Source organism: Anomaloglossus baeobatrachus, chromosome 1, assembly GCF_048569485.1.
Source record: "Anomaloglossus baeobatrachus isolate aAnoBae1 chromosome 1, aAnoBae1.hap1, whole genome shotgun sequence".
Classification (NCBI taxonomy): domain Eukaryota; kingdom Metazoa; phylum Chordata; class Amphibia; order Anura; family Aromobatidae; genus Anomaloglossus; species Anomaloglossus baeobatrachus.
In genome coordinates, this window is record NC_134353.1 from 168,958,677 (window position 1) to 168,971,893 (window position 13,217).

A 13,217-nucleotide genomic window follows, 5' to 3' on the forward strand; every position below is an offset into this window, starting at 1 on the left:
GATGAAGCGAGTGGGACGCTCTGGAAACGTGTTTTTGTTTTGTTAAAATAAAAATTCCATTTTTGATTCACATCGTGACAGCGCCTATTCATCACCGGATTTTTTCATTTTTTTTTATTTTTTTTTATTCCCCCCCCCCCTCTACGTCCCTGTAATCGGGCGCTCTACCCTCAGATTATGCTGCCCACAGATTTAAAAAGTAAAAATCTGCTGACAGACTCCACTTAAAGATTCTCTGGTATCGTTTTGCCCACATTTATGATAAAGGTGTTTCAAATCTTTAGTGTGTTCACTTCAACTATGCAACTATATATGAGATGTAACCCTTTGATGATAAATCTAGCCCAAATTACGCCAGAGCTGCGGTATTACAATTCCCTCTGTTAGAAAAGAAAGGGACACCAATGTGTCAAATTTAATATCTAGATATATCAACCAAATAAAAGAACTTTTCTGCATGTTGAAGCATAGTTGCAGTATAAGGCCTAAGACACACGTCATGAAAATCGGAGCGAGTGGAATGCGATAAACATCGCATTCCACTCGGACCAATATTACTCTGTGCCAGCACCCATGAGCGATTTATTTTCTCAGCCCTAATCTGACCGAGAAAACAATCGCAGCATGCTGCAGGTGCAATGCGACCCTAGATTCTCTCGCACCCGTTCCAAGTCTATGGGGTGAGAGAAAAATCGCACTGCACTCATGGTACATCGGTGTTCCACGAGTGCAGGGCAATAGCTGGCAACGGAGGAGAGAGGGAGATAAATCCCTCCCTTCCCTCCTCAGAGCGGCCCGCCCCCCGCAACTGTGGTCCGATCGCATGGTTGGACCACAGTCGCAGTGACACTCATATGACACTCTGCTCCCGCTGTGCTGCCAGCGTGAGCAGAGTGTCATGCAAGGATCGCAGTAGTCCCCCTTGTGGCCCCTGCCTAATTGTATTCAATTATTTTAATTTTTTTTTTTTCTTTTAAAAACAGATCTCTGACCTGTCCACTGCCTCTGCTTGTAACAAAGTAGAGCGCACAAGTCAGGCTGCAGTGCAACCCTACAGCTGATCTAAACGGTCGGTCCTCAGGAACGCACCGCCGACTACCGAGCAGAATCCAAGAGGCAGAGGGAGGGGTGCGCTCCTGAACACACCAGACTAGAACACTGCTTTAAACAATCGAGCGCTAAAAAAGAAAAAGTTTAAAGAAAAAACAAACAATAAGTATAGACATCTATTGCACTAAATACAGTAGTACAGCAATATGCAAGTACCATAATACAATAAACCCTTTGTGTCTTACCATTATGCTAGGTAAATATTCTATCATATATGTTCACTTATTACACAATTTTATTTATTTTTTTTTTTTTTGTGCTTGAAGCCTCAGAAAACCACTAGACATGGTTTCTAGACAAAGTTTGAGGTGGACCAGAAATCTGAACCTGAAATGTAAAAGGAAAATGCTTTTTATGTGATATTAAAGTCAATGACAATCTATTAATCCTATAATTTAGGGTAAATCCTAGCCGCTGATAATCCTCCTAGGCTCCCGGTGTCCTATATTCTAACATCTGTTCTGGAACCTTTCCCATTATTGTGTCTGATCGGAGCAGCCTCTCCAATCCCCTTTCCCTGTGTTATTAGGTTGTGATGTGTTTGTCCTGTTTTGTTATTGGCGCGACTTCATCTCCATTTCCTGGTGCTGTATCTCAGGACCGTTCTTCATTATTTGGGAAGGCTTTGATCTATTGGGGTTTTGACTAACTGCTGGCAATTCTGGATTATTTCCATTTATTGTGAAATTGGCGTCACAAACCTTTAGTTATTAATGTAATCTATGAGCCTTCCAGGGAGACTTTCATGAAATTGTGTAGAAGGACTGGCAGCAACTAGAGGCATTTGACAATCCCTGTATATAGGAAATTGGTGTCATTTATACACTTATTTTTAATATCTTGAAAAACTCCCAGTTTAACTTTAGGGTCCCAAAAAAAAACAGAGACTTCTTTAGCCCTCCACTTGTCTAGTTATTACTGTTTGGCTCATGTCCATTCTTTTTTTTTTTTTTTTGTCGAATATACAAGGGGCTGCTGATAAGTCTTCGGCTTTACCCAGAAAGAAACGAGATAAGATGATGAAACTTTACATTTATTCCACATACTCTCCACTGATGTCAATATACTTCTTACATCGGTATTCCAAGTTCTGTAAGCCTTGCAAAAAAGAATTTTGGTTGTGCCTCAAATCAGGAATCCGTAGCAGCTATGGCATCAGAAATGGTGTGAAATTTGGTACCCTTGAGGTGTTTTTTTTTAGGTTTGGAAGCAGATGATAGTCGGAGGGAGCTAGATCTGGTGAATAAGGTGGGTGGTCAACCAGCTGGAAGCCCAGCTCTGCCAGTTTTGCTGTGGTTGCTTGAGCAGTGTGAGCGGAGGCGTTGTCTTGCAGGAACAAGATTCCTTTGGACAGCTTGCCACGTCTTTTGGCCTTCAGAGCTGCCTTCATTTGGTCCAAAAGCTCAATGTAATACCTTGCATTGATGCTGGAACACTTTTTAGAAGGTAGTCCACTAGAAGCACACCTTCCTTATCCCAGAACACAGATGCCCACCTTTAGTGGCTGATTTTTGCACGAGGAGAACCACGGTGCCTCCACTCTTGACTACTCCTTGTTTTCAGGGTCCTACAAATAAATCCAGGTCTCATCCATAGTGACCAGTCGATACAGGAAGTTCTTATCAGTCCGGAAACGCTCACAAATGGACCAGGAAGTTTTCACTCGCATGCTTCTCTGATCTGTTGTCAAACATTGAAGACCCACTTTGCAGAAGCTTCCTCATGTCCAAATGTTAATTGATAATGACGCAAACATGTTCACGGCAAATCCCCATGATGTCTGCTATTGCTTTAGCTGAAATTCATTGATTCTCCAGTATGAGGTTGTGCACAGCATCGAAGATCTCCGGAACAACCACTCTCGGTCTTCCAGGCTGTTCCTCATCTTTGGTGCTGAAGTGGTTTTAAATTTGACAACTCAGTTCTTAACTGTGGAATATGAAGGGCATTGATCCTCCAATGTCTGTGACATATCACCATGAATATCCTTCACGGCCTTTCCTTGCAGAAATAAGAATTTTATCCCTTCTCTGCTCTAATTTGCTGTGAATATCACATTAGACTCTGTAATTTTGTTTTCCCGCATGCGTACAGCACTGTTGCTATAAGCAACAAACACAAAATTTTGAAAACCTATATTAGAGACACAAGGCCTTCATGTGATGTAACGTTCGTTACCATAGAAACAAAAAAAATCACAAAGCCAAAGACTTATCTGCAGCCCCTCGTATACCACCCCATGACTGAGATCATTTTAAACCAATAATAAACATTATTTTGTTCATCTGTTGGTGGGTTTTGTAGGTAATCTGTCACCAGGTTTATTTATGCTACCTAACCTGAGAGCAGCATAATTTAGATACAGTGATCCTGATTCCAGCAATGTGTCACTTACTAAGCTGTTTGTTTTAATAGGAGATTATCAAAGCTACAGCCATGATTTTTATCACTGGAAAACGAGTAAACTTACTGCTAGGTAGTCTTCCATACTTATGGGCTCATTAGAACTCCACCCGCACCACTGATTGGCAGCTTTCTGTGTGCAAAGGCAGAAAACTGTCAATCAGTGGTGTAGGCTGGGTTATAAAGAGCTGAACATTCAAAGAACTGGTAGATCTTCTGTAAATTAAAACTGATTTTCTCCAAAACTGCAGCCATCAGCTCAGTAAGTGATCTCTGCCCCCACAGAATGTTTCTCTCAAATTCAGTGGTAAAACCCTGGTGACAGAAGTGAACCTGTCAGCATGCCTTTACATTTGAAAGTAGTAGTATGGTTGTATTGGCACTTGTGCCCAAACCCAGAAAAAAAAATTTGGTGGAAGCCGTCCAAATGCACCATCACACCCCAGTGCTCTTCTAGCTGTATTCTACATTGATTACTCATGCATGGCATATCTGTTCTCTACATAAATGGTAGACGTTTAATTGGGGGATAAGCTCCTTGATGTCACTACCTAAATATGTGAATATATATTCTCTATCATTAGAGAGCACCCAATATATATTATAGTTATTGTGTTTGTCAAAAATGAATGATGTTTTCTTATTGTTCAGGTTATGCAAATCTACCTGGGGACATTGTTCCATATACAATAAGAGACACCCGCCAGGATTTTCGTATCGAAATCTCTACATGCGCCTGGATGAAGGAAGTCTAACTTTTAACGCTAATCCACATGAGGTAGGACAAGTATTCCATGGCTGCAGACATTCTTTACAGCGATCATAAATAAAAAATAAATTATGTACCGGTTGTATGTTCTCTTAGCCTAAATGCAGCGGTGACTTTTACATATGACTGTATGGTGGAAGACAGATTAAGGATGAAGGTCAACTGAGGGATGGGAGAGGATCATGGGAAGCCTAGGGTTCTTCTTGCCATGATTATTACATTTTCTAAGCTTTTTGGGGTGGGTTTTTTTTTTTTTTTCTTCTTTCTTTTATGATGGTTTCCTTTTGCTTTCTCTAGGGAATTGAATATTTTTTATCCAGGGGTATACTTGATGACTCACCAAATGAAATTGCAAAGTACATCTTCTACACCAGAACTCTGAACTGGAAGAAATTAAGGATATATCTTGATGAAAGGTAAAGGGAGACTGATTCTCTAGTGGTATTGCATTTGGATAGACACTTGTGCATGTATACTGTTGAAACTGAACATAACTGGTTTATCATTTTCATTGTTCATATATTTTTAGATATTTATTTTTTTAACTTATTTTTTTCACTTGTTTTCTGTGCCCTCATGTTAAAGTTAACTACTCTTTTAAAATTGTCATTAATATTACATTGGTGGGTGTCTGGCGGACGACACTCACTCCGATCAGCTGTTTAGAGTGAATAGGATAACGATGCAATATCTTGTAAGGCCACTACAAAAATACAGTACAGGCGAGTAGGAATCGGCATGCATCCGCTACAACCATTGAAGATCTGCGGTAATTGAATGTGCTTCAGTGCCTCTACAAACAGCTGATTGGACAAGTGCCGATAGATTCCCACCAATCTAAAATTGATGGCTCCTCCAAAATAGAAGGCATCCGTTTTTGGTTTTTTTTTTTAAGGCTACATAACCAATCTAAAGGGAACATAAGGCCTTAAAGCAAAACTCCAAAGCTATAAAAGGCCACTTAGTGCAGTAGTTAAAGTTCTTTCCTCAGATTTTGCCTTGTTGGATGCCTTATATGATAGATCTTGAAATCACATCAATCGTTCGGGGGAACCTTATATTTGGGTGTATTTCTTGATGAATATGGCATTTTGCCTGGACACTGTTTTTTCATCTCACTTGGTCTGAATGTGTTGAACTTTTGAGGACAGCCTGCTACGGTGTGGTAGAGACTGGCACACTTCTTGAATATTTCTCCCTGACGGTCTCTATTAATGTCATATGCTTGATCTTACCCATATAAAGTATATTAAGTTTTGTTTTGTTTTTTCTTTTCTAGGAGAGATGTATTAGATGAACTCATAACATTGCACAACTTCAGCAATCAGTTTCTACCAAATGCACTGAGAGAATTTTTCCGGCACATACATGCACCTGAAGAACGAGGGGAATACCTAGAAACACTCATCACAAAATTTTCACACCGATTTTGTGCTTGTAACCCTACACTAGCACGAGACCTTGGTCTCAGCCCTGGTAAGACTAAACTTTAGACTTGTCAAGTTTTGGATCAGCTGAGGTCTCAACAGATATTGATTCGTGGTGGTCTGACCAACCACTGAGCCTCTCACCGACAAAGGGACTTTAGTCCTGTTCCCAATGTGTGGCATGTTCTTTCATGATGTAGCAGTCTGAAACTGATATTTGGCGTGTCAGACCCCAACTAATCAATGATCTATGACCAATACCATCAATACATAAAAAATGGTGGAGAAATCTCTGATGGTCAACTACAACCAAAATGAAGATTTGGCTGGAGACGAGTTAGTGGCTGCTCTTCTAGATTAGGGACTTAAAGGGAACCTGTCACCGGATGTTTATAATACTCACCTAACGGTCAGTGTGGAGCAGACTGGTTGGATGGGCGTCTCCGTTCTCCGGGTCCCGTGCCTCCTCTTTTGGCCATCTTTGTCCTCCTTCTGAAGTTAGTGTGGATGACACTTTCTACGTTATCTACACTAGCCGACAGTGAGGTCCTGCACAGGCGCACTTTGATCTGCCCTGAGCAGACGTGTGCAGCGGATTTATATAAGTAATAATCATGTTCTTTTTATTATTAGTAATAGTAATAATAATAATAATAATAATATTTATTATTTGTACTTTTTTTTTTTTTATATATATCGGTTATTCTGTAGCTCAGGAATAGGTACTTGAAGTAAAAACACATGGAGTTGGAAAGCGTTCAAATATAAAAAATATTAGTTGTAAAATTGCCAATATTATGGATAAGCACATAGCACAGATCATCTCCTGTCACGAGGCCAGGGTTGGCAACCAGTTATTCATCTCTTGTAAGCATTGCTATCCCAATTGTGTGGATGTGAGTGTCATCATAAGTCAGAGCTATATGATAGTATAAGCCATAACGTTCCTGGTACTGCCAGGCGGATAATACTCCACAAATTACTGCGTTTAGTTTTAGTACAAGAATTCTCTGAGTCTGTCTTTTACAGTGGTCTTGTAGTTTAGCTCATATTATTCCCGTAAACATACATTGCAAAATCCAGACCCATCGACAAAGCTATCAGTATAGCACAAAAGTGAGTACACCCTCACATTTTTGTAAATATTTTATATCTTTTAATGGGACAACACTGGAGATATGACACTTTGATGCAATGTAAAGTAGTTGGTGTACAACTTATGTAACAGTGTAAATCTTAATTGCCCTCTAAATAATTCAACACGCAGCCATTTATGTATAAACCATTGGCGAAAAAGTGAGTACACCTCAAAGTGAAAATGGCTAAATTGTGCCCAATTAGCCATTTCCCTCCCTGGTGTCATGTGACTCAATAGGGTTTCAAGTTCTTTGGTGTGAAAGGGAAGCAAGTGTTATATTTAATGTTATCGCTCACACACTCTTATACTGGTCACTGGAAGTTCAGCATGGCACCTCATGGCAAATAATTCTCTGAGGATCTGAAATAAAGAAATGTTGCTCTACATTGAGATGGCCTAGGCTATAATAAGATTGCCAACACCCAGAAACTTTGCTGCAGCACAGTGGCCAAGACCATACAGCAGTTAAAGGCAGGTTCCACTCAGAAAAGGCCTCGCCATGGTTGACCAAAGTAGTTGAGTACATGGCGCTCAGCATCATATTGAGAGGTTGTCTTTTCAAACAGACGGATGAGTGCTGCCAACATTGCTTGCAGACGTTACAGGGTGGGTTTCGGCCTTTCAGTGTTCGGACAATATGCCACACACCGCATCAAATTTATCTCCATGACTGTCGTTCCCGGAGGAAGCATCTTCTAAAGTTGATGCACAAGAAAACTGTTTGCTGAAGACAAGCAGACTAAGGACCTGGATTACTGAACCATGTGCTGTGGTCTGATGACACCAAGAAAAACTTATTTGGTTCAGATGGTGTTAAGCATGTGTGGAAGCAAGCAGGTGAGGAGTACAAAGACAAAGAAGTGTTTCTTGCCTACAGTCAAGCATGGTGATGGGAGTCTCATGGTTTTGGGTTGCATGAGTGCTGCCGGCTGTTAGGTGCATCAGTTCGTTGAGGGAACCATGAATGCCAACATGTACTGTGACATACTGATGCAGAGCATGATCCCCTCACTTTGGAAACTGGGCCGCAGAGCAGTATTTCGACATAACTATCCCAAACACATCCCAAAGGCAACCATTGCCATGCTAAAGAAACTGAGAATAAAGCTGCTGGACTGGCCAAGCATATCTGCTGACCTAAACCCTGTGAGCATCGGTGAGGCATCTTCAAACTGACTGTGAAGGAGCACAAGGTCTCTAACATCCACCAGCTCCATGATGTCATAATGGAGAATGGAAGAGGATTCCAGAGGCTCCTGTGAAGCTATAGTGAACTCCATGCCCAAGAGAGTTAAGGCAGTGCGTGAGACAAATGGTGGCTAAACAAGATATTGACACTTTAGGAACAAATTGACAATTTTTACTTGGGGGTGGGGGGACTCACTTTTGTAGCCAGCGTTTTAGACATCTTTGCTAAAGACTTACGGCAAGAAAAACGGAGCGAGTGGAATTCGATAAAAATTTGCATTCCTCACAGATCAACGTTACTCTGTGGCCGCTCCCATGAGCAATTTTTCTTCTCAGCCCTAATTGGACCAAGAAAACAATCTCAGCATGCTTCAGGTGGAATTTGATTTTTCTCTCGCACCCATTCAAGTCTATGGGTGCCAGAGAAACATCACAGTGCACTTGCAGTATACCGGTGTAATGCGAGTGCAGTGCGAGAATCCGCTGATAATAGATTAGATGGGGAAATTAATCTTTCCCTCTCCTCCTCAGCGCTTACCCTGTCCTCCGCCACTGTGCTGTGATCGCATCACAGTGACAAGACACTTGGCTTACACCCCAGCCGAGCGGGAGCAGAGTGTCATGCGATTAACTCACAGTAATGCCTGTGTGGCTGCAGGTTGTCATTTAAAGGGCACACCAAATTTACATTGTTATACAAGCTGTACACTGACTACTTTACATTGTATCACAGGGTCATATCTTCACAGTGTTGTCCTATGAAAAGATATAATAAAATATTTACAAAAATGTGAGGTGTACTCACTTTTGTAATATAATGTATGAGCTTGGAATTTTTTGCAGGACAAGCCATTTTGAATTCACTCAATTCATTTTCTCAAATGTGTGAAATTGTTTTTAAAGGGGAAAAAAACACCGCAATTTTGACTTTTACAGCATTCATTGTGGGGTAAAAATTGACACATTATATGGCCACGTAAAGACAGTACAATTGTGGGGATACCAAATTTCTTTGTATTTTAACTTGTGATATAGTTATGGAAAAAAAATTAGCAGTTTATAAAAGTTAAAAAAAAAGTTTTTTTAATATTTTCTGAGACTTGTGACTTTGGATTTCTGTTGGTACTCCAAGTGCCAAGACATATGCAAATATAGAATATCTGAAATTGAAACTGCATTGATGCTATATAAAATATACCAGTTATTTCTTGCGCCATCCGTTGAGTATGCGCATTATTAACCCTTGCTTTCCTTGTGTTTTTTTTTCTTTCTAGATGCAGTCTATGTATTGTGCTATTCTTTGATCTTGCTGTCCATCGATTTGGCCAGTCCTCATGTGAAGAACAAAATGTCGAAGAGGGAGTTTATTAGAAACACTCGCCGCGCTGCTCAGAACATTAGCGAAGAATTTGTAGGGCACCTTTATGACAACATTTACCTTGTTGGCCATGTCGCTGTGTAAATGTTTAAAGGGGTTGTCTGGGACTAGTATATCAATGACCTATTCTTAGGAAAGGTCATTAATATCATTGCAGTGGTGGTCTGCCACTAACACCTGGGTGCCAGAAGTTCAAAGTTCATGGGGTAAGAACACCCCAGCTCCGTAATGGTCGTCATCTGGTATCACAGCTTGGATCCCACTGAAGTGGATGTGATCCGAGCTGTAGTTTCTAACCCATGGGTCCCCAATTCCAGTCCTCAAGGGCCGCCAACAGTGCAGGTTTTCAGGATTTCCTTAGTATTGCACAGGTGATAATTTAATCACCTGCACAGTTGATGATTCAAACACCCCTGCAATGCTAAGGAAATACTGAAAACATGCACTGTTGGCGGCCCTCGAGGACTGGAGTTGGGGAACCCTGTTCTAACCGTTATGACTGCACAGTTTAAGGAGCTGTGGTTTTCAAGCTTACTGGGTGTAATTTTGGTTCTGTGGCTCCAGGTACCAACACTGCAGTGGAGGTGACGGGTGTCTGATGATTGGTCATCAGTATCTCAGTCCCAGTCAACACCTTTAATCTCTAGGCTTGAAAACCATTAGTCAACTACTACTACAGCTCTCCAAAGCATTGACCCAGTTGGCAAATATGGGGTTACGATAGTGCTGGTCATTCTAACCTCTGTCTACAATCTAATGATGCATCCTGTCATTTCTTAGCAATCTATCTTGGATAGCGAACATTTCTTCGAGAATAATTTTTTTTATTAATAGATTTGCTTATGTCTTGCACACACCCGTGCCATTAGACTGACCTAGCCATTTATGACTGTTAAACTGACATTATAATGTAGGCCTTCTTCAGGGTGTTGGAACTAAACACTAGACTTTGTTTTGGATCGCATTTACCAATGCATTTGTTTGTTTTTTAATATTTTGCAAATTGTACATATTAAACTAAAGAGATTTATAATCATAATATAAATATTAAATATGTAAAGTATTTTAACTAAAGCTTTTTGTATTTGATTTATTTCTTTGGCGATGGACAACTCAGTAATGATGACATGTGACCAATATGTTCAGTACTACTAAGGCCCATTTATAGACAGGTCCCTTTCCGCTCATAAATGCTATCAACACTATACAATGGATATGATTCTATCTTCAAGTGAAAAATGGATAAACATATAGCTGGGATGAATTAGGAAAACCTGCACTTACAGGGGGTTGGACCTGATGGCCCTTGAGGTCCCTTCCAATTCTACCATTCTATGATTCTATGATTTCCATTTATGACCCTGATCACATTGACCTATAAATCTTTTTGGGGATACAACAATAGTTTAAATTTTGTTTTGTATTTACACAGGAGTAGTCCCCAACTTTTCTTACCCTGAGTGGCACATTGTTCTAAGAGGGGGTCGCAATCTTCCTCACTGTTCCCTTCTTAATTTATATTATAGCATATTACAGTCAAAGTTCGAGATTGCTGATGATGCTAATAGACAGTTTGTCGGGTTTCAATTGCTTGCTGTCAAATATTTTCTGCAAGTTGTCTACTTTTTCTTTTTTTTTTTTTTCTCTGACGCCTCATTGGGGGACACAGGACCATGGGTGTTTATGCTGCCTATCCATAGGAGGACACTAAGTAGATGCAAAAGCATAGCTCCTCCTCTGCAGTATACACCCCCTGGCCGGGCCAGGCAGTCTCAGTTTTAGCTTAGTGTCTGTAGGAGGCACTTCCTTTCAAGGTTTGTTATTTTTTGAGGGCGACGGTTTCCTTTTGGGACCGATCTCCCACTACCATCAACGGGCGGGAACGTGAAGTGTTGCCTACACGTACCCCCTCCCGCGACGCTGGATCCTGGGCTGGACGACGGGTTCCATAGACACCGATTTTCCAAAGCCCAGGGCAGAGGCACAATTCCTCAGCCCCTCTTTTGCAGGCTCTGAGTTGAATATGGCACCGTTGTGACCAGATACAGCAAGCTGACTCTGCTATTGTCACTGCCTGAATTGAAGCAGTGTTTTTAAGGTGAGATCCCCCCTGACTGGTTTCCCAGACAAAGGGAGAAAAGGCTGTGCAGGAAAGGCTCCCAGGGCTGAATATACAGTAGTTATTATGAGAAAGTCCCTGGCTAATGCAAGGAAGAGAGCCCCAGGAATCCTGAACACACAGTGTTAACTTTTCCCTAGCTTGCTGGCTGGAGGAGGGGGGAGGTCCCTCCTGTTTGCAAACTCCTGCACAGATAATTTCCCAGTGGCAGGGGAGAGGGGGTGGCTAGAGAATCACAGAGCTCAGGGACTCATGCTGTTTATTATCTGCTCTGTTAATTTGATCTAGCAGAAAAGCCGACTGATAACCACCAGTGACAAGCTGTGTGCTGACTAGAGGGTGAGGGAAAAAAACTATCAGAAGCTCCTTTCACGCCGTTTTTTACTACCCACAGCAAGGGGGGGGGCACACTGACTACTTCTTTGTGCTCTTTTAGTGCTAAACCCCGCCCCCCCGTGGCCGCGATAAGCTCCCCCCCCGCCCCCCAGGAAAGCGTGGGAAGATCTCCAGCCATCGGCTGATTCTGGTAAGGTGCTGCTCACTGTAGCTCTGCTGAGCATTGCTCCCCCTCCTAGCATACTCCTGCAGAATTCAAAAGGCACTAAGAGGGCTAAGGCTCACATAGTTTATTATTCAAAACCTATATAACAATGAAAAACAGCATAAAAACAACCTCTACTCAAAATATTGTGTTTTGCAAAGTGTGCACAACATTCCAAACTGTACTATTGAAAAATTAGATTTTTGGCAAAAAATTGCAATTTTTCCAGCTGCCTCGCCACGGCAAATCTCTTGAGGTAGTCCTACACTACAATATTTTTATTTAAAGTGTGCCATGCGGCCTCACATATGCAAGGGCTAAGGCTCACATAGTCTATTATTCAGCCTGCACTGCCTGCCATGTTGAGCTACCACGTAAACACACCTCTTCTCTCTGTGAGTCCTGTGCCCCTATAGCCCCCCAAGACCCCCCTGCCACTACCGCCGCAACCGTCAGCCCAGAGCCTAGGGCTTCCCAGCCCACCGGAATGGGCACAGTTTTTGTCCCAATCCATGGAAAAACTGTCACAGAACCTGGTGCTGGCTATGCAATGTCGTCCTCCACACCCTTCTGGGTCGCTGGACGGAACGCAGCCTGAGGATACCCCTATGGAGGATCCTTCTGAGGTAATCTGGGCACATGCTTCACCGGTTGCAAGGATCAGGAAAAGAGCACACGGCCGGGTGTCTCCAGCGGGCTCTCCCTCGGGAGCACACAGGGCAGGCTCTCCCACACGCTCCATGGCTTCTGAAGAGCTGGAGGAGGGAAAATGCTGTTTGTACCAGGAGGATTCCTTGGTTTCAGCCTCCCCAGATGATCAAACTGCAATAGACTCCCTTATAGCAGCAATCAACCAAACTCTGCATGTGGAGGATCCCCCATGCACTACCACTGACCATGCGGTCTCCTTTAAGAGGGCAAGGAAACCTCAAAAGGTTTTCGCTGATCACCCTGAGTTTCAGGATATACTCACAAAGCAAAGGGAGAAGCCTGACAGGCGCTTTGGTAACCAAAAACTCATGGAGTCGCGGTACCCTTTTGCCTCACATGCCCCAAAGGGCTGGGCCGATCCACCCTCTGTCGACCCCCCCCCCCCCTGGTCTCCCGCCTTACCACAAAGACACTCCTGTCTTTACCCGATGGT

General features: G+C 42.3%; 1 protein-coding gene across 1 annotated transcript in view; it reads left to right on the plus strand.

The window, feature by feature from the left end:
• The window catches only part of FBXO8 (F-box protein 8), a 57,033-nt gene extending 46,546 nt beyond the window's left edge, over nucleotides 1–10,487 (plus strand). The window contains exons 4-7 of the mRNA XM_075334867.1: nucleotides 4,165–4,291; nucleotides 4,580–4,698; nucleotides 5,562–5,758; nucleotides 9,310–10,487. Coding sequence (XP_075190982.1) covers nucleotides 4,165–4,291; nucleotides 4,580–4,698; nucleotides 5,562–5,758; nucleotides 9,310–9,497 — 631 coding nt within the window. The 3' untranslated portion in view covers nucleotides 9,498–10,487. The remainder of the gene's footprint in view (nucleotides 1–4,164; nucleotides 4,292–4,579; nucleotides 4,699–5,561; nucleotides 5,759–9,309) is intronic.
• Nucleotides 10,488–13,217: the final 2,730 nt, after the last annotated feature.